This window comes from Vicia villosa, linkage group LG5, assembly GCF_029867415.1.
Source record: "Vicia villosa cultivar HV-30 ecotype Madison, WI linkage group LG5, Vvil1.0, whole genome shotgun sequence".
NCBI classification, from domain to species: Eukaryota; Viridiplantae; Streptophyta; class Magnoliopsida; order Fabales; family Fabaceae; genus Vicia; species Vicia villosa.
In genome coordinates, this window is record NC_081184.1 from 132,339,278 (window position 1) to 132,360,347 (window position 21,070).

Sequence of the window (21,070 nt, forward strand, 5' to 3'; positions counted from 1 at the left end):
ATGTGGGATTCTTTGATCACTCTTAAAAATGGTAGAAAACATGAGGAATGGTGTATTGTTGGGGATTTCAATGAAGTTTTGAAGAAAGAGGAGAGGTTAGGAGAGGGAGGTCATCGGTGTTGGAGAGGGATGGAGGACTTCCGTAACTTTGTGGAGGTTATGGGTTTGATAGATGTTAATTGCGTCGGAGGGAGGTTCTCTTGGTTCAAAGACAATGGCAAAGCTATGAGTAGATTAGATAGATTCTTAATTTCTAAGAAGATGTTAGAGATATGGGAGGTGGTTGATCAATGAATAGAAAGAAGAGATATCTCGGATCATGCCCCAATTATTTTGAAGGTGGGTAAGCTTGATTGGGGTCCAAAACCATTTTGCTTCAATAACTCTTGGTTCAAGAATGAAGATTTCTATTCTTTTGTTGTTCAAGAATGGAAGAAGTTGGAGGTTAGAGGGAGGGGGGATTTTGTGCTTTATGAAAAACTTAAAAGGCTTAAGGAGAGGCTTCGGGTGTGGAATAGGGAGGTTTTTGGTTGGATTGACTTGAAGGTGGAGGAGGCTTCAGAGAAGATCAATACTCTTGATAAAGTGATTGAGGTGAACTTTGGGGGAGGTATTGATAAGGAGGTAATAGATAGAAGTTTGGCTACTAAAGACTTTTGGAATTATTTGAATATCAAAGAGAGTATGCTTAGGTTAAAGTCTCGAAACCTTTGGTTGAAGGAGGGAGATAAGAATACTAAGTTTTTTCATAATTCTTTGAAGGAGAGATATAGGCGTAAAGCGATAACTTCTTTAGAAGTCTCAAACGGGAGAATAGAAGGAGTAGTGAATATTAAAGAGGAGGTTAGTAGACATTTTTGTGAGTTCTATAAGGAGGAGGATATGGAGAGACCGATACCGGAAGGCCTTGTCTTTAACTCTTTGGAGGAGGAAGAGGTTTCTTGGTTGGAGAGGGGTTTTTCGGAAGAGGAAGTAAAAGAGGCGGTTTGGTCGTGTGATGGGAATAAAAGTTCCGGTCCGGATGGGTTTACTTTAGAATTCTTTAAAAAGTTTTGGGAGGTGATAAAGGAGGATATCCTCACTTTTGTGCAAGACTTCTTTGAGAGGGCTAAACTTATAAAAGCTTGCACTTCCTCTTTCATCACATTAGTGCCTAAAGTGAATAACCCTCAATCCTTGAATGAATATCGTCCTATTTGTTTGGTAGGATATTTGTACAAGATCTTGGCTAAGTTGTTGGCAAATAGGCTTAAGAGGGTGATCGGGAAACTTGTTTCGAACAATCAATCGGCTTTCATTGAAGGAAGAAACATAATGGATGGAGTCCTTGTTGTGAATGAGGTGTTGGATTTAGCTAAAAGAGATAAAAGGAGTTGTGTGGTTTTGAAAGTCGATTTTGAGAAGGCTTACGATAGGGTGAGTTGGAATTTTGTTAGATATATTTTAAAGAGGATGGGGTTTGGAGACCGGTGGATGAGGTGGATGGAGTGTTGTATCTTCACTAATTCTTTGTCCATCCTTGTCAATGGGAGTGCTACTAAAGATTTTAAATTGAGAAAGGCCTTAGACAAGGTGACCCCTTGTCTCCTTTCGTGTTCGTTTTGGTCATGGAGGTTCTTACGGCTCTTATGAAAAGATCTAAGGAGTTAGGGGAATTTCGGGGGTTTTGTTACAAAGAGAACAAGGAGGTGGACTTGCTACAATTCGCGGATGATACTATCATTTTGGCCGAAGAAGATACCGCAAATTTATGGAGCATGAAAGCTATCCTTAGAGGTTTCGAAATGATGACGGGTCTAAGAGTTAATTTTCACAAGAGTAATCTTTATGGGATTAATGTGGGAGATTGGTATTTGGAGGCGGCTTCGTCTTTCTTGACTTGTAAAGTGGGTACTTTTCCGTTTAAATTTCTTGGGGTGAGAGTTGGCGATAGTCCTAGGAAACTATCTATGTGGAAGGATCTTCTAGCTATGTTTAGAAAACGGTTAAATGTGTGGAGAGGAAGATATCTTAGCATGGCGGGTAGGGTGGAGTTGATTAATTCGGTTCTTAGTGCAATTCCGATTTACTCTTTATCTTTTTACAAGGCCCCTAAGAAGGTTTTGCAAGAAATAAAATCCATCCAAAGTAAGTTTTTATGGGGCGGAGGTGATCGTGACAAATCCATCCATTGGGTTAGTTGGGATACGGTTTGCAAATCAAGAAAGGAAGGAGGTTTGGGAGTGAAAGATGTGGAGATCATGAATGTAGCTTTACTAAGTAAATGGAAGTGGCATATTCTCACGGAAAAGGAGGCGGTGTGGAAGGATTTGTTAGAAGCTAGATATGGCAATTTGAGGCTTAAAGTGTTGATAGGGGATGTCTCATCCTTGTCTAAAAAGGAGTCTCATTGGTGGAGGGATTTAATAGTCTCGGACAATTTTGAAAGGCTCCTTTTTGATCATTTTACGAGTGCTATTAAATGTAATATTGGCAATGGAGCCTCTACTCCGTTGTGGTACGCGTCTTGGGCGGGTCAAAAATCTCTTATGGAATCCTTTCCTATTTTATTCTCTCTAGCCGGAAATTTTTTGGATTCTATATATCTTGCAGGGGCTTTTGTTGAAGGAGTTTGGTGCTGGAATTACTCAAGTTGGTTTGTCGAAGGGAGTAATGCGGCTGCTGTTGCCGCGGATCTGCATCAATCCGGCAGACACAGCAGTAGTGCACCGTCTGCTGCCACTGTGGGCAGTCCGGCTGGTGCTGGCAGCGGTTCAGGGGAGGCTCTTTATCCCTCTCAGCAGCTGGCAGCAGCGCTTAAAGACATGCTGGCTGTTCTGAACGCGGTGCCGGTCAAGGAGTATTGTGACGACAGCTTCTCCTGGACTTTGTCTTCTAGTGGGTGTTTTTCTGTTAATTCGTGCTATGAGTTTTTCAAGGCGTCTCTTTCCGGTCCTCCAATGGAAAGTAATAAGGTATTAGCCTTTAACTATTTATGGAAGTTCAAAGTTCCTTCAAAAATTCTATGTTTTGGTTGGAGATTTTTACTAAATAGAATACCAACTAGAGATCAATTGGTGAGAAGGGGTGTTTTGGTGGGAGGAATTGATTCGGTTTGTGCTTTATGTTCTACCGAGGAGGAATCATTATCTCATCTTTTCTTCTTGTGTAATGTTTCTATCCGTATTTGGAGAAGGGTGTTTATGTGGCTTGATTTATCCGAATTTATGACTTTAGAGGAGTTTGGGGATTTCTTTTATTTTTATGAGAAGGTTCCTTGCTTAAATAAGCGTATGATTGTGGGTACCGTTTGGCTCGCTACGGTTTGGATGATTTGGTTAAAGCGCAATGCAGTGATCTTTGAGAAGGAAGATTTTAGTTTTACCGAATGCATGACGGATATTGTATTACAATCTTGGAGGTGGTTATGCACCACTCATAAGAGAGTTAATCTTTGTAGTTTTCATTATTGGAATATTCTTCCTCTTCTTTGTTTTGAGAGGTAGTTTTTCTTTGTTGTATCGGGGAGGAGCATCCCTTTTGCTCCCTTTAATTCCATTGCTTATTTAAAAAAAAACTATTATAACTATTTTGATAAATTCAACCACTATTTTTAAATTACTATTAAATAAATACTTTATTAAATCATTTATTTTTATAGTTGAAATTAACTTTTAGTTTTAAAATTTTTAATTGAAACTTTTTTTAAAATTTTAAATATTTTAAAATAGAAAGTAGATAATCACTCCAATTTGTGCCTAAAATAACGACTATTATGTTCATAGACCAAAGAAAGTAAAAGAATTTGAAAATAATCTACCGGAAAAAGTTGAACATAATGTTATAATATTTGAGAATTGTTACTTTTCCTTTAAATTTTAATATACTATTAAGAAAGTCTAATATACTCTAAACCGTTGAGAAAAATAAGGAATAATTTTGTGGGCGGAACTATAAATTTTGAACAAATAAAATTTCTTCAAACCTCACATAAATTACAAAGTGAAAGTTCATTATTTTCTCTCTGTTCACCAAATAAGTCATGCCTTCCGAATTATTAGAATTTATTATTCTATTCTCAGTATTATTATTTTTATTTATATGTGTGTTATGTTCATCATGTGTAATACGTCCGACCGGAAACGTAGAAGATTCAAATGAGACATCCATGGAGGAATCCAGAAGGAATCAACCTCAAATCATAAGAAATCAAAATGCTCGAGCTAGCATGAATCATGATAGACGAGGCGCAGGAGGTGATGTGTCGTTCAATAGAAGAGCAGAGAATGCTAGACGAACGATAAAAGTGCTTCCTCTCCTAAAAACTTTTAAAGGAAATCGAACGGCTAATTGTCCAATTTGTATGGAAGAATTTAAGAAAGGAGAGTTAATTCAACCTTTTGGTTTGTGTGCTCATGAATTTCATTCCTCGTGTCTCAATTCTTGGTTACATGGAGGGAAAACAACTTGTCCAATTTGTCGTCAAAATTTGTTAACTGTTGTTGATAAGAGACCGAGAAATTAAGATGATGGAATTTCTGTTTTTTATTTCGATCAAATGTGTGTAGCTAATCACATCTTATTTCTTGATTATTTGGTGGGAAAACAACTTTTATGAATTGATGGATCAATGTTATGGAAATTCAGATAATTTATTGGTTTTTACTATTTTCTTACCCTAATCAAGTGCTTATTTTAGCCAAAACTACATTAAATTATTTTAATGAGACCTAGTATGTGTAATCACTGTTTATTAGGAATTAAATTGAATGTTTTAATATTACTATTAGTTGGTTAGTTATAGAATAATAGTTGTCAAAAGTAATTTGTTACTAGATCCCTTATCTTAAGGCATTAATTGGTGAGTCACTGTAACTACCCGGCATTTATTTAGACTAAGAATTTAAGATAGCTAATGATATTGAAAAGGAATTGAAAAATATATAAAAGTTTGAAATATAAAGTAAATAGAAGTTTTATAAAAAAATTAAACATTTAGCAATTAGGATCAAAATAATATTTATAACTTATATTTATTTCACATAATAAAAATCTGTTAGAAAATTTAAAGTAATAATAAAAAATATAGTAGATGAGATAAAAGTAGTGAATGTAATTTGATGAGATAAATGTGTCAAATAAAAAAAATAAAAATATAAAAGTGACATTTGACATTTCTTGAGCTCAATTTGATTGAAATGTGAATAAACAAATTATATATATATATATATATATATATATATATATATATATATATATATATATATATATATATATATATATATAATATTTATGTTTTATGATATTAAGATATCTGTTTGATATATATAAAAGTCTTATATTTACAAAAGATCTCGTCATTTTTAATATACCCTATTTAAACATAACCTAAGTCAACATAATTATCTTATCAAATTAATTTTTTCATCTAATTTAACATAACCTAAGTCTTTGAGTACATCTACTAACTCATAAAAATTCACTTGTCTACATCTAATTTTAGTTCATGAGTTTTTCCTCCTTCGTACACAGTTAAGTCATTATCAGTGAATTCACCAGCATGATGTATTGTCTGATGCAAATATTTTTCCATCTATACCTATTTTCCAGCATATATGAAAAACATTTAATACCTAACCATTTAACATTTGCATGCATTAATAGATAACCCCTAAAACTTGAATGCCTAAAGATTTAAGTTGCATCCATCATACAATACCTAAAATTTTAAATCCTAAACTTATTTACTAACCTTTGTCAAAATTGCATAAAATTCGTATTCATTTTCTCCTTCTCAGCTTTGCACAACTTCGCCTTCCTTCGTTCGTCTATGTTCGCTCTCCTTCATCTACCCGCCTCCGTTCGTTTTCCTCTGTTCGTTCTCATTCGTTCGCTCTCCTTTATGTTCTCCTTCTCTGCTTCATATTTTCATTTTACAAAAGAAATCAAAGAGAAAAGAATGAAGACCTATGAATTCCACTATTTTAAGCGATGGTTAATCCAATAAACTATTTTAATCTGAAGCAACGACAATTAGTCTTTTTTAAAATTGAAGGATCAAAATAGACCTAGAGATAATGGACCAAAAGTAGTATTTAGCCTTTAATAAATTAGACCATTAAAAATATCATATGGTGAGTTTGGTTCGTCTCTAGACGTCACCCATTTAAATATATTAATAATATACATTATTTAATTATATTAATTTATGTTCACAAACTTTGTGTATAAATATTGTATTTGTGTAAGACTTTCTCTTTAGGTAGGAAACCGGCCTAATGATTTTAAAAAGGGTTAAACATGTTTGTGGTCCCTATAAATAAGTCAAAATTCAATTTTAGTCCCTATAAAATTTTCCTTTAAAGAATGGTGCTCTTAAAATTTTCCGTCCCTAATTTTAGTTCTTGCCGTCTATTTGTTCTAACGGAAGCTGACGTGGCACGCAACGTGTCACGCCATGTCACTTAAATTCAACACTGCAAAAAAACATGTTATATTGCGGGGGTTTTAAGCCTCCCTAAATTTGATATATTCCCCTTCTTCACCTTTATCTAACTCAATGCACTACTCTAACTCAGTGATAAAAAAAATACTCCAAACACCTAAAACAAACATCCCACTTGATCCATACTTATATCTCGGGGTGCTTGGTAGCTAACCTTTAGATGAGATTTAAGGATCATCTTTCTATATCAAAAGAATTCACATGAGAATGTTCACACATTATTTGATGATATGCTTAAGAGAAATGTTATAATAATAAATTTTAACAAATATATACAACAACAAATTTATCATACACTTTTTGTGTTCTTTTTGGAAAATCTTTCTCTTGCATGTTACAATAAACCAGTAATTATTTTTTTATTTTTTTATATAGGAAAATGTTAATATGATAATATGATACCTAAGAAGTGAAATACATGCAGCTATTTTTTTTTTTTGCTTTCTCCATGCAACTTGAAGAAGAAATACCTCGTGTTGATACCTAGGAGATGGTTCAAAATAACTCGTGTTGTAATCGTGTGCAATGAAACTAGGTTAGTTAATTCTAGATGTATATAAAGGTTAAATAAAATGTGTAGTATGAGTTGGTTTGGGTTTGTGTAGCTTGAAGTTGTGGTGGTTTTGGAAACGGTCTAGGCTTGGCAGTGGAGATGGTTACTTGGTGTGTACTAGAGGAATCTGTTAAAGTAGGCTTTTGTATGGTTTTTAAAACTGTGATGGAAACTTCCATGAATATGATTCGGAAGAAGAATGACGGTAACATGTAGGAGTGTCATCAAATAGATTTTCGTTGGTTGCAATTATAGGTCCTGAAGAATGTTGTTACATACAAAATTAAATCTTGAACATGTGATATGTAGTTACCATTTAGCAGAAGCTTCCTCTCACATAGTGGTTATGGTGGAGGGGCATTTTACACTACTGTAAGTTTCCCCCCTTTCTCCAATTGATACCATTATACAATAACATGCAAAACTTTGCTAACAATATTTTGACAAAGGAATCAATGATTGTTATAGCTTGTTGATATGCATCCTCTGAATTTTGATTGTGCAAGGGCTTTAAGTCGTAATGCGTGTTACTAGAATTTGAATTTTATATTTTGTAGGATTTCTCCCTTTGTAATAAATTTGGAGATTTATATTTACTTGATATGCTGGGAAAGGACCCATTGGTAAGGTTCCATCTATATATGTGTTCCACTTATATTTAAAGTTTTTTGAGAGAAGCTTTAAGTTATTATAATTAATGACACAAGCTGGTAGTTGTTGATTCATTACCATTTTCCTGATGTTTGTTTCATCATAGTTGATAACAATATTCTTTTCCTAACACATGTTCAATATTGTGTGTCATGCAATTGTTAGTTGATTTGAATAAGTGGTTTGTTTGATTGAACTAGATAATTATATGTTTGCCTTCTCATCAGAATCAAACATGTTTGTTAAGTACTCATTAATAATAAACGTTAGCATAACAATAATAAAATTGTTCATACATATTGTTATCATCAAAACTCAGAGACGTATTGCAGAAGCAAATCTTGTTCTATATGATGTTAGCTTTCAATCCAACAGTGAATTTTGTTATACAGATATGCGGTAAAGAATTATCAAAGGTGTCATATTACTAAGTGTGACACCTTGGTGTCATTTGATCATATATATATATATATATATATATATATATATATATATATATATATATATATATATATATATATATATATATATATATATATATATATATATATATATATATATATATATATATATATAGTGACACTACTACAAAACCCGCTTACAACAACGTCAAAGTTACCACGGTTCTTCCCAAAATCGTGGCGACACTTCTAAACTCAAGCGCTAACATATTATTTTTATTATTTAATTAAAAAGCTTAAAGATATAATTAAGGGTACTTCCGTAACCGTGGTGATACAATCAAGCTTTCTTGTGTTCGAACCTCAACTCTCTAAAATAATTTATTTCTTTTACGTTAATGCGTGTCTTTTCATTTTTATTTATATTTCAATAAAAAATAATAGGGATATCTCTACGATTCTTTTGTAAAACCGTTGTTACACAGTGGTGATTCTATATATATATATATATATATATATATATATATATATATATATATATATATATTAAACGCTTAGTTTCTATTTTTCCACTAATAAAAGAAACAACCCTAACATCAATGTCGTAGACTTCGTCAGAAAGAAGACAACAACATCTACACAATGTTCTACTTTGAGGTACGTCAAATATTTTTGACATTGTTGTTGTTCAGTTTCGTTTCAATGTCACATTTGAAGACAAACTCATCCAAAGGTGTTTCTATGTCTTCTTCCCCTCTAAAATCTCGATCTGGATATTTTCGTGGTTGTGATGGTCGTATGGTTTCGTACCAATGCAAGAAGGGACAAAATAAAGGAAGGCTATTTTGGAGATGTCCATTTTGGAAAAGTGATGAAACATGTAATTTGTTCATATGGAATTTCATATGTAATAAAGTTCTTGATTTCAAAAAGTTAGATGAGTTAGAAGATGAGGCTGCCATAATCTTGTGTCAATTGGAAATGTATTTTGCTCCATCATTTTTTGACATTATGGTTCACTTACTTGTTCATCTAGTTAGAGAAATCAGATTTTGTGGTCTAGTTTATTTAAGGTGGATGTATTCCATAGAGCGATATATGAAGATCTTTAAAGGATATACGAAGAATCATCACCGACCAGAAACTTCGATTATTGAAAGGTACATCATTGAAGGAGCTGTTGAGTTTTGTACAAACTATTTGTCAGAAGTAGATTCTATAGGCTTTCCAAAGTCTCGTCATGCTGATCATATAGACGGAAGAGGTATTCAAGGTCTAAATGTTAAGTCAATGGCTTGGGATGTAGTTATTCAAGCACATTTCTATATATTGAATAATATAAATGAAGTTCAACTTTTATCTCACAAAAGACTTTTGAGGAAGAAATATCCCCGAATGAGTGATAAGTTGTTGTTGATAGAGCATAACAAGAGATTCATAGATTGGTTTAATAAAAGTGTATCTAATGATCGTAGTGCATCCGAGATACTTAAATGGTTGTTGTACGAGCCAAAATTTTGTGTCATTACTTTGATTGCATACGACAATGGTCAATATATCCTTTATACGAAATCAAAAGATAACCGTAGTACAATGCAAAATAGTGGGATTATGGTTGAAGCCGAATCGATGTATTTCCCTAGTTCGAAAGATAAGAACCCTGTATTAGCAACTACCGCATTTTATGGTGTCATTGATAAGATTTGAGAGATTTATTATGTTATTTTTAAAGTGACTTTATTTAAATGCAAGTGGATTCCCAATAATAGTAATTGTGTATACATTGATAACTTAGGATTCGTCCAGGTCGACCTTGACAAGGCATATTTTATGACCGAACCTTTCATCATGGCTTCCCAAGCAAAACAAGTTTTCTATGTTATCGACCCGTCAGATATATCGGGGAAATGGTCAACCGTTCTCCCAGGAAAACACATTCCTATTAGTGATGAAATTCTTGATATTCCGTCCACACCTTCTTACACAACACAAGTTCCCACCTCATATGATGAAGTTGATGGAGATGTTGTCCATGCTATTCAAATCGATTATAAAGAAGGCAATTGAGAAAATTAACAAGTACATAATTTATTATTTATTCATAATATATTCATGTATGTTATATTTTCCAAGTATTTTTACTAACAAGTATAATTATTTGAAATTGTAGGTCTTTAGAGTCAAGACACCAAGAGACAAGACACCAAAAACACCAAGTTACAATTATGTGATGTTATGTAATGCGTAAACTGTAGATTGTTTGTTCTAGTACAATTGAATGAGATACAATTATGTGATATTATAAATATGATTCTATTAACATTATTCATATAACTTTATCACAAATGTGAGTTTTATTTTCTACAATGATATGGTGAACAATAACGCATGAGCCCGCATTGTTATATATCTTTCCCAACCGTTATTAATTGGGTTTTCCGTAGTGGTGTTTTCATCCAAAATTATTGGGAAAGTGTGAGGCGAGTATAGTCACAATTCTTTGGCGAAAGACAAGTCTTCAGACAGTGAGCTCTACAACAATGTCCTATTACTTCAAGAGGAAGAGGCCTATGCCCAATCACTCCTTTTTCATCCACCATAGAAATGAACCAAACTCGTTTTAATTATAGAATTTTGATTTGGAAGACAAGTACTCTAACATTGAGCCAGACGATAATGTCCTAGTACTCGAAGAAAGAAGAGGCATACGCACAATCATTTCCTTTTTCATTCCATTTATTTGAGAAAAGTATTTTGAAAAGACGACTTGACGTTGGATCAAGCGTTTGATTATGAAATTATTTGAATGAACGGAGAAAAGGTACTTGACGTTTGATCAAGCACTTGCATTTGATTAAATTTGATTGGAAAATATCTCGGTGTTGGATCAAACATTTTTATCTTGAAAGAAAATTTTAGAGGTCAAGTTGTTGATTAACTCAATTAAGCATACAAACCTAAAAGAATCAAAACAAAGTAGTGCGAGGAGTTACAATCAAGGGATGGTGGTACACTTGACAATGGGGATAAAATGAAGCACATAGTAACTAAACAAATGGATGATGGTTAAGTATCAAAATTAATCGATTAAAATTAATTAATTAGGTTAATTTAAATTAATTATCAAGAATAATCAATTGAAAATTAATTCAATGTTTAATCAACAAAATTTTAATAACTAAAAAAAGATTAATGATTTATCGAAATAAAATAGTAACTAGAAAGGGAGGGGTGCGAATTGAAATGAAGGGTTACAAAAAAGAATTGAATAAAGCTCATGCAAACTAAGGGCCCGTTTGTTTTGGTTTTTTTTAAAAATGATTTTTATAGTGTTACTAAATTTTGTGAAAAAAATTTTTACAAAGAAATTTTTTATAAAAGTTTCAAATGAAAAATTTGTTTGAATAGTTATTCTTAAAATGTGATTTTAGGTATTTCATCTATTTATGGGGAAAAATTTTAGATATCAAAATTTCAAAAAGTCACTTAATTTTGAAGTTATTTCAAATAGATTTTCATAAAAAGTATTTTTGAAATACAACTATTTGAAAAAATTATGATTTTGACTAAGTTTTGGTCTTCAATTATGTATGTTTATGTTATAAGATGTCAAAATTAGTGTTTCATTTTAGAAGAAACGAATATAAAAAAACTTGTAATATTTTGAGAAACGATTTTAGAAAATCTATTTTAAAAAATATAAAGAAAAGATCCATTTTTTTAAAGCTGAAACAACTGGCCCTAAGCCCAAGTTACCAAAACATTAACCCTAATTTGGAAGATCATAAAATCTTAAAAGAAAAAAATGGCTAATAAAATATAAATAAAAGCATTAACCCTTTATAAAATGTAAATGTAAGGTTGAGATGCTATGTAATGAGATGAACTTAATTTTGTTTTGTGTTTGTTTTTAATTTGAATATAATGTTTGTTATGAAATTTTGAATTTAGAATGAAAATTGTGTGAATTGTGAAATTTGTCTACTGCAAGCAAAACATGAATGGTTGTGGAGTGTAATGTGGTACCAACAAATGCAAAAACTCATGGCTCAAAAATGGCGCTAAAAGATGGCTCGAGTAAAATAGTTAAAACAATGGCTTCAAAATATCTTGTAAAGTAACTTGAAATTTGGTTTACAAACTTGACAAGAAATAGCATAAAAATGGCTTAAAAAGTGACTTGAGGATGTCTTGAAAAAATGGCTTTTGAAAAAAGAACTTTTGCTAATATTTTTTAAATTGAATTTCAAAATTCAACTAAAATCAAATGGCTAACCAAATTCAAATTGAATAAAGAAATTCAAAACAAGGTTGACATTGGCTTTGTGGCCTTGCATTTACCTTCTTTATTTTTAATGTCAAATGATCAAAATGATGTTATGCATTAGATGAATGTAAAGGGTAAGGGGCAAAAAGAGAGATATGACAGGTGCCCCTAATTAAATATATTTAATCAAAGTATATGAAGAAAGTCATTCTTTGTATAGTCGCAGTGAGAGAAAATTAAATATTTTAATAGTCAATTTTTGTCCTTTGATGCAATGTCATGCTATGCTATGAATGAACTATTTTTTTTCCTTTTTTACTGGGGTATGATATGAGAAAAAGACTTTGTGGAAATTATGGTAAATACTCGTAATAGAAATTTTATTGAGGATTGAATGAGGTAGAAAGACTTGTTGGGGAAAACAAGATATTTCTAGAGATCTGTCTGAATGACAAGAAATATCCAACGAAACTTAGAATAAGAGGGACATACCTTAGAAAGATATGATGGATATGCTAGACAAGCATTAGATGCAAAAGAGAAACCCACTCTAGAAAATGCATCAGAAACATCTAGAAAAGAATTACATGTGGAATTAGACCAAATCTAAAGATACGTCAAAGACATTTAGGAAAGTATTGAATGGTTACTTCATTGGAGATTCCATTAAGAACATCCAGAAAAACATTGAATAAAAAGGAACAATATGAAGATACATCAATGACTTTCAAAAAAGTATTGAATGTAACAACGTTGGAAAAACACATCAAAAACCTCCAGAAAAGCATTGGATGAACAAGAAACACATCTGGAGATACATCAGAATAATTCAGAAAAGCATTGAATGTAATAACTTTGAAAAATACATTAGAAACATCAAAAAAAGCATTGGATGGTAAAGATACCGATCTAAAGATACATCAGGGACATTAAGGAAATAATCGAATGTAACAACCTCTGAAAAATACATTAGAAACACCAAGAAAAGAATTGCATGAATAGGGAATCCAAACTAAAGATACATCAGAGACATTCAGAAAAGCATTGAATGTATCAACCTCTGGGAAATGCATTAGAAACATCCATAAAAGCCATGGAAGGACAAGAAACAATATGAAGATACATCAGAGACATTCGGAAAAGCATTGAATGTAATTTTTTTAGAAAATACATTAGAAGCATCTAGAAAAGTATCGGATGGAAAAGGAGTCCAAACTTTGGGGAAACATCAACATCTAGAAAGGAAAAAAAAGGAAAAAGTTAAGACACAGTGATATTCTTTAACCACGGTGGCTTTATTATATTATCCATTAAAAGACTAATTATCTATAACACCCTGATGCAGTGGCATTGGTTATTGTGAAACTACTTTCATAACACCCAGTGTAGATGCTCTTAATAGCCACTAATCTAATCACTAGCCACCATCAATTTGACCACTACAAATTATCATTGTCATCGTTGTTGACCACCACTCTTATTATTAGTTTTAACCATTCATTCACTCATCCATTTTCGATTATCAATATAACCATCATTAACCATGATCAGGGCCGGCCCAACACATCTGGAGGCCTGAGGCGAAATTTAAAAGTAAATATTTTTAATATAGTAAAAAAATTAAAAAATTAATATAATTTAGATGTTTTAAGGGGTAAAATATTAAATTATTATAATTAATTTTATTTAATAATTTATTTTAATTAATAATACAATTAACTCATTTAAACATTCTTCTCATTGTTTAATAAAACATAATTGAAAAACAATTTCATGATTATAAAAGAAAATATTTAGATATAAAGTTTAAAAAAAATTATCATCTATACGTGTAATTTTTAAAGAGTTAAAAGGTAGTGCACTCACAGTGTAAAATAATTTTACACAGTCATCCAATATAAAATCATAAATGTGCCATGTCATTAAGTTTTTTTTAAATAAAAAAATAGTTTAATTGAATACATAGATGGTGATTGGTTGACAGTATAAAAATATTTTACACTGTCAGTGCATCACCCCTTTTATTATTTTCAAAATAATAAATTGAAAAATATACATCATAGATGTTTGTTATTATTATATCTTTCAAATAGGTGTTGTTATTATTTAATTGATATATAATATAATTTAAAAAATTATTTTTTAAAAAATCAATCAAATAGAATTACATAAATATGTAATAAAAATGTGAGGCCCTAGGGCCGGCCCTGACCATGATTGAGCTCATTGACAATCACCACCTTACCATCACTTCGAATATAAAAAAACATCACTTGACCATTGTTGATCACCGTATTATCCACCTCTGATGATTACTAATTCAACCACTATCGACTACCACTTTCACTATATTTTTTACAACTATCACTATGTTCAGTTTCAGTTACCTCTCTACTAACCAATAACTGACAACCACCACTTTCTATTATTATTATTATTATTATTATTAGTATTATTATTATTATTATTATTATTATTATTATTATTATTATTATTATTATTATTATTATTATTATTATTATTATTATTATTATTATTATTATTATTATTATTATTATTATTATTATTATTATTATTATTATTATTATTATTATTATTATTATTATTATTATTATTATTATTATTATTATTATTATTATTATTATTATTATTATTATTATTATTATTATTATTATTATTATTATTATTATTATTATTATTATTATTATTATTATTATTATTATTATTATTATTATTATTATTATTATTATTATTATTATTATTATTATTATTATTATTATTATTATTATTATTATTATTATTATTATTATTATTATTATTATTATTATTATTATTATTATTATTATTATTATTATTATTATTATTATTATTATTATTATTATTATTATTATTATTATTATTATTATTATTATTATTATTATTATTATTATTATTATTATTATTATTATTATTATTATTATTATTATTATTATTATTATTATTATTATTATTATTATTATTATTATTATTATTATTATTATTATTATTATTATTATTATTATTATTATTATTATTATTATTATTATTATTATTATTATTATTATTATTATTATTATTATTATTATTATTATTATTATTATTATTATTATTATTATTATTATTATTATTATTATTATTATTATTATTATTATTATTATTATTATTATTATTATTATTATTATTATTATTATTATTATTATTATTATTATTATTATTATTATTATTATTATTATTATTATTATTATTATTATTATTATTATTATTATTATTATTATTATTATTATTATTATTATTATTATTATTATTATTATTATTATTATTATTATTATTATTATTATTATTATTATTATTATTATTATTATTATTATTATTATTATTATTATTATTATTATTATTATTATTATTATTATTATTATTATTATTATTATTATTATTATTATTATTATTATTATTATTATTATTATTATTATTATTATTATTATTATTATTATTATTATTATTATTATTATTATTATTATTATTATTATTATTATTATTATTATTATTATTATTATTATTATTATTATTATTATTATTATTATTATTATTATTATTATTATTATTATTATTATTATTATTATTATTATTATTATTATTATTATTATTATTATTATTATTATTATTATTATTATTATTATTATTATTATTATTATTATTATTATTATTATTATTATTATTATTATTATTATTATTATTATTATTATTATTATTATTATTATTATTATTATTATTATTATTATTATTATTATTATTATTATTATTATTATTATTATTATTATTATTATTATTATTATTATTATTATTATTATTATTATTATTATTATTATTATTATTATTATTATTATTATTATTATTATTATTATTATTATTATTATTATTATTATTATTATTATTATTATTATTATTATTATTATTATTATTATTATTATTATTATTATTATTATTATTATTATTATTATTATTATTATTATTATTATTATTATTATTATTATTATTATTATTATTATTATTATTATTATTATTATTATTATTATTATTATTATTATTATTATTATTATTATTATTATTATTATTATTATTATTATTATTATTATTATTATTATTATTATTATTATTATTATTATTATTATTATTAATATTATTAATATTATTATTAATATTATTAATATTATTATTATTATTATTATTATTATTATTATTATTATTATTATTATTATTATTATTATTATTAATATTATTATTATTATTATTATTATTATTATTATTATTATTATTATTATTATTATTATTATTATTATTATTATTATTATTATTATTATTATTATTATTATTATTATTATTATTATTATTATTATTATTATTATTTGATAAATTCAACCACTAATCTTTAAATTACTATTAAATAAATACTATATATTTATAATATATATTTAAAATTTTCAAATTAACTTTAATTTTTAAAATTTTAAAATTGAAACTATTTATAATTTTTAAAATTTTAAAACAGAAAGTAGAAAATCACTCTCATTTGTGCCTAAAATAAAGACTATTTTGTTCATCGACAAAAGATAGTTTAAGAATTTGAAAATAATCTGTAACAAAAAGTTGAAATAACCTTATATTTGAGAATTGATATTTTTTCTTTGAATTTGAATATATACTATTTAGGAAACAACCGTTAAGAAAAATAAGGAATATATTTCGGGTGGAAATATAATTTTTGAACAAATAAAATTCCTTCAAAGCTCACTTATAAATTATAAATTACAAAGTGAAAGGCCATTGTTTTACTAAAACCCCATTCATTCACCCAAAAAAAATTTCATTGATTTAAATCTCTTTATTCACTAATAGAATATGGCTTCGGAATTAGTATTAGAATTTTTTATGTTTTTGCCATCAATCTTATTATTTCTATGTCTAATAATGTGTGATGTATGCGTAGAAAAAGATTTAAACAGGACACTCGCGGAAGAATTCAGGCGAAATCAATCTGAAATTTTAAGAAATCAAAATACTCGATCTAGCATGAATCATGAAAGACAAGAAGTCAGAATTCTCATAAGGAATCAACATGAAATTATAAGAAATCAAAATGCTCGAGCTAGCATGAATCATGATAGACGAGGAGCCGGAGTTGAAGTTTCGTTTAATAGAAGAGCAGAGAATGCTAGACGTGTGATAAAAGAGCTTCCAGTCCTTAAAACTTTTAAAGGAGATGATGGAACTGCGAACTGTCCGATTTGCATGGAAGAATTTAAAAAAGGAGAGTTGATTCAACCTTTTGGTTTGTGTGCTCATGAATTTCATTCATCATGTCTCAATTCTTGGTTACATGGAGGGAAAACAACTTGTCCAATTTGTCGCCAAGATTTGTTAAGTAATGTATGAATTGATGGATCAATGTTATGGAAATTAAGTTAATTTATTGTGTTTTTACTATTTTCTTACCCTAATCAAATGTGCGCTTTAGCCTAAACTACATAAAGGTCTTACCCTATTTTCAATTATTATGGTTTATAAGTAGACCTACTTTGTATAGTATCATATTTGTATTTGTGCTAGAGTTTGTTACTAGATCCCTTATCTTATGGCATTTATATAGCCTAAGGTTAGTCAATGATATGAAAAAGGAATTGGAAAATAAGTTAAATTTATTGAAACAAAAAGAAATTAGAAATTTTATAAAATTTGAACATTTTTTTTTTAAAATTATTTATATAGAAAATTTAAAATCTGATTCAACACAATAATTGTTAATTATTAGCGGAAATTCAAACAAGAAACTTTATGAAATATATTCACAGGAGTTAAATTTTGTTATTAATATTATAAATTTAAAATCTGATTCAACACAATAATTGTTAATTATTAGCGGAAATTCAAACAAGAAACTTTATGAAATCTAAATTGTTAATTGTTATTTATAAATGTTTTTAAATTCAAACAAGAATTGTAGATTTGAATGAACGTTTAAACATTTTTTATTTGTGTAATTCATATATTGAATGGGGATGACATTGAAAAAAACTTGAATAAAAAATAAAAGATATTCTTATAAACTTGAAACGATTATTTTTTGTAACTCATCTTATAATCTCTCGTGAAATATAGTGGATCCATGAGATGTTGCTCCTCTTGAATATATTAATTTAATTGAACCAGAATAAATACATTATAGGTGTGTCCTCGTCAACTTTATTTTCTTCTTCTTTGGATATGCTTACATAGTGAGACATTAATTATTATTATTTTTGAAATATCTTATTTTGATTTTTATTGTGTTTTGTTCCATATACTAGAGTTATTTTCACAACAAGTGGTTTGAGAGTTATTGCTTGGAAGTCTCGGGTCAAATATTCTTTGTATATATATATATATATATATATATATATATATATATATATATATATATATATATATATATATATATATATATATATATATATATATATATATATATATATATATATATATATATATATATATAGTAGTTGATTTATGTTAGAAGGAAAAAAAATTATTTATTGTTTTGATTGATACAAAGATTATACTTTAATTGATTTGATTCTCTATTGATCGTAAAAGTAGTTTGCAGATATGTCGTCTAAAGCATTGATTTAAATCTTCTTATAAATAATTATCTAAAATATTTAGAGAAATGCATGCGGACATATTAGGTTCATTTAAAAAAATTTGTAAAAAAAAACTTATTAATTATTATTATTTTTGAAATATCTTATTTTGAGTTTTATTGTTTTTTATTTCATATACTATATTTATTGCTTGGAAGTCTCGGGTCAAATTATTCTTTGTAATATATATATATATATTTTCATTTTGCAGTATCAAATTTGTGCTTGTTTTACGTCGTTAGCTCGACGCCTGTTATTTAAGAACGTTCCTTCAAGTTACTTCCGTCCGGCTATTCCTAACCACACACAAGCAAACGTGAAAGGAAAACAAACAATAATATAACAAATGTACAAGTATAGAAAACATGTGAAAGTATAGTAAACATATACACAAATATAGACAAGTAAGAATATACAATATGTTCAATATATACAAAACTCCAAACCAAAGAAACTATTGCAATGCAAATTCAATAAAACACCAATCCCCGGCAACGGCGCCATTTTGTTGGAGGCGGTAAAGCGGCAAGCAACAAAAGTTTTGGAAGTATTTATCCGGGAATTTATCGTCTCCACAGGGACTAGTGCATTGAACTGCCGTTCAACAGTTTCCATAGTTATGAGTTTGGATTGAATGGATTGAAAGTAAACAAGGAAAATATAACATATAAACATAAAATAAATTCATTCTACAAATAGAAGAAACTATCAAGTATTGCATATAATCTACTCTTCACAAACTTAAACTTATTGACCAAATATACTCAACTTGTAACCTATCAATATTACCACATGTCAACAACACAACCCACAACATTATCTAAGTGACGATCTCTCAGACACCTAAACAACACATGAGAAATCCGAGCTTCCCGTAAATGTCGATCTCTCAGACAAACACGACCACTCAGACGCATTAAGCACTGACACTAAGTGATTATCAACCTAATCCATCTCTGCAATTAAGTTAATAGAAAATCATCCTAGATAAGCATTAGAGCCCTACATCTCTATAGCAACTCAAACACATAGCCACAAAGCAATAATCTAAGACAATAATCCATAAAAATATGAAAGCAAGATTTATATAACATAATAGTCAACAAATATACATGAGATCATAGTAGATCTACACAAAACCCACAAATGAAACCACAAAGAGAAGAAAAGAAGAAAAACCCAAAAATCTCCCGGTTTGTCGGCTCCGATTGATGAAGGATTCAACCCCGGATCATCCATTTGACAGCTCCAATGTGTTTTCTAGCATCTTTCCACTCAAAAAATGCTATTGGATGGATTGGAGCTCTAAAATATCCAACCATAACCTAAAAAATGTGTTTTTGGCCCTTAAAACGGGTTTCAGTCAGTACCGCTTCGCCCGGCGACGCAAACGGTTCGCCCGGCGACTCCAGGCAGTAGCAAATCACATTTTTGAGTATTTCTGCTTCGCCCGGCGAGCCAATTGCTCCGCCCGGCGAAGTACACCAGAACAGCAAAAATTCTGCACTGTTTCGGCCATAACTTGAGAACCGTAACTCCGATTTTCGCCCGGTTTGAAGCGTTGGAAAGCTTATTCAATGCTCTATCTAACTATGAATAAATATCAATGCTTGAATACCTACAAAAATAAGATGAAAACAATTAAACTCAATGATATTTACACGATAACGCAATATATACACTATAACGTAAACTATACCAAATATACACTAAAGTTAAGGTTTATTGACGAAAAGCAAATGCATTTATAAGCTGATGAGTGCTAATTATTCACACTCAAATTCACAACAATTTACCACTCATCAAACTCTCCCCAACTTAGACTTGTTTGTCCTCAAACAAGAAACAAACAAATCTCACTCAAAAGAAAGTTTGTCCTCGAACAAAACTAAACAACTCGAAATGACAAAAAGATCAATCAAAGAATCACGAAACGACAAGTTTTAAAGAAGGAAACAAATGTATGGCTCAATCAAAAACGGTACACACAAAGTATACTACTTACCACTACTTTGATGATAA

The 21,070-nt window shown here is 28.2% G+C and overlaps 2 protein-coding genes across 2 annotated transcripts; both read left to right on the forward strand.

The window, feature by feature from the left end:
* On the forward strand, window positions 1-3,485 carry LOC131605468 (uncharacterized). The gene is made up of 3 exons (XM_058877817.1): window positions 1-279; window positions 340-1,416; window positions 1,614-3,485. Exons 1-3 carry the CDS (start codon window positions 1-3, stop codon window positions 3,483-3,485), a joined length of 3,228 nt encoding a protein of 1,075 aa, XP_058733800.1.
* Window positions 3,486-9,937: 6,452 nt separating this feature from the next.
* Window positions 9,938-17,804, forward strand: LOC131605469 (uncharacterized RING finger protein YBR062C-like). The gene is made up of 2 exons (XM_058877818.1): window positions 9,938-10,148; window positions 17,359-17,804. Exons 1-2 carry the CDS (start codon window positions 9,938-9,940, stop codon window positions 17,802-17,804), a joined length of 657 nt encoding a protein of 218 aa, XP_058733801.1.
* Window positions 17,805-21,070: the final 3,266 nt, after the last annotated feature.

Excerpts from the sequence above, each read along its gene's own strand:
- LOC131605468 (XM_058877817.1), top strand. The coding sequence starts at position 1 with ATGTGGGATTCTTTGATCACTCTTAAAAATGGTAGAAAACATGAGGAA. Across the intron at positions 280-339 it reads AGATGTTAGAGATATGGGAG|GTGGGTAAGCTTGATTGGGG; the intron begins GTGGTTGATCAA and ends ATTATTTTGAAG. Across the intron at positions 1,417-1,613 it reads TTGAGAAGGCTTACGATAGG|GTTCTTACGGCTCTTATGAA; the intron begins GTGAGTTGGAAT and ends TTGGTCATGGAG.
- LOC131605469 (XM_058877818.1), top strand. The coding sequence starts at position 9,938 with ATGGCTTCCCAAGCAAAACAAGTTTTCTATGTTATCGACCCGTCAGAT. Across the intron at positions 10,149-17,358 it reads TCAAATCGATTATAAAGAAG|AAAAAGATTTAAACAGGACA; the intron begins GCAATTGAGAAA and ends ATGTATGCGTAG.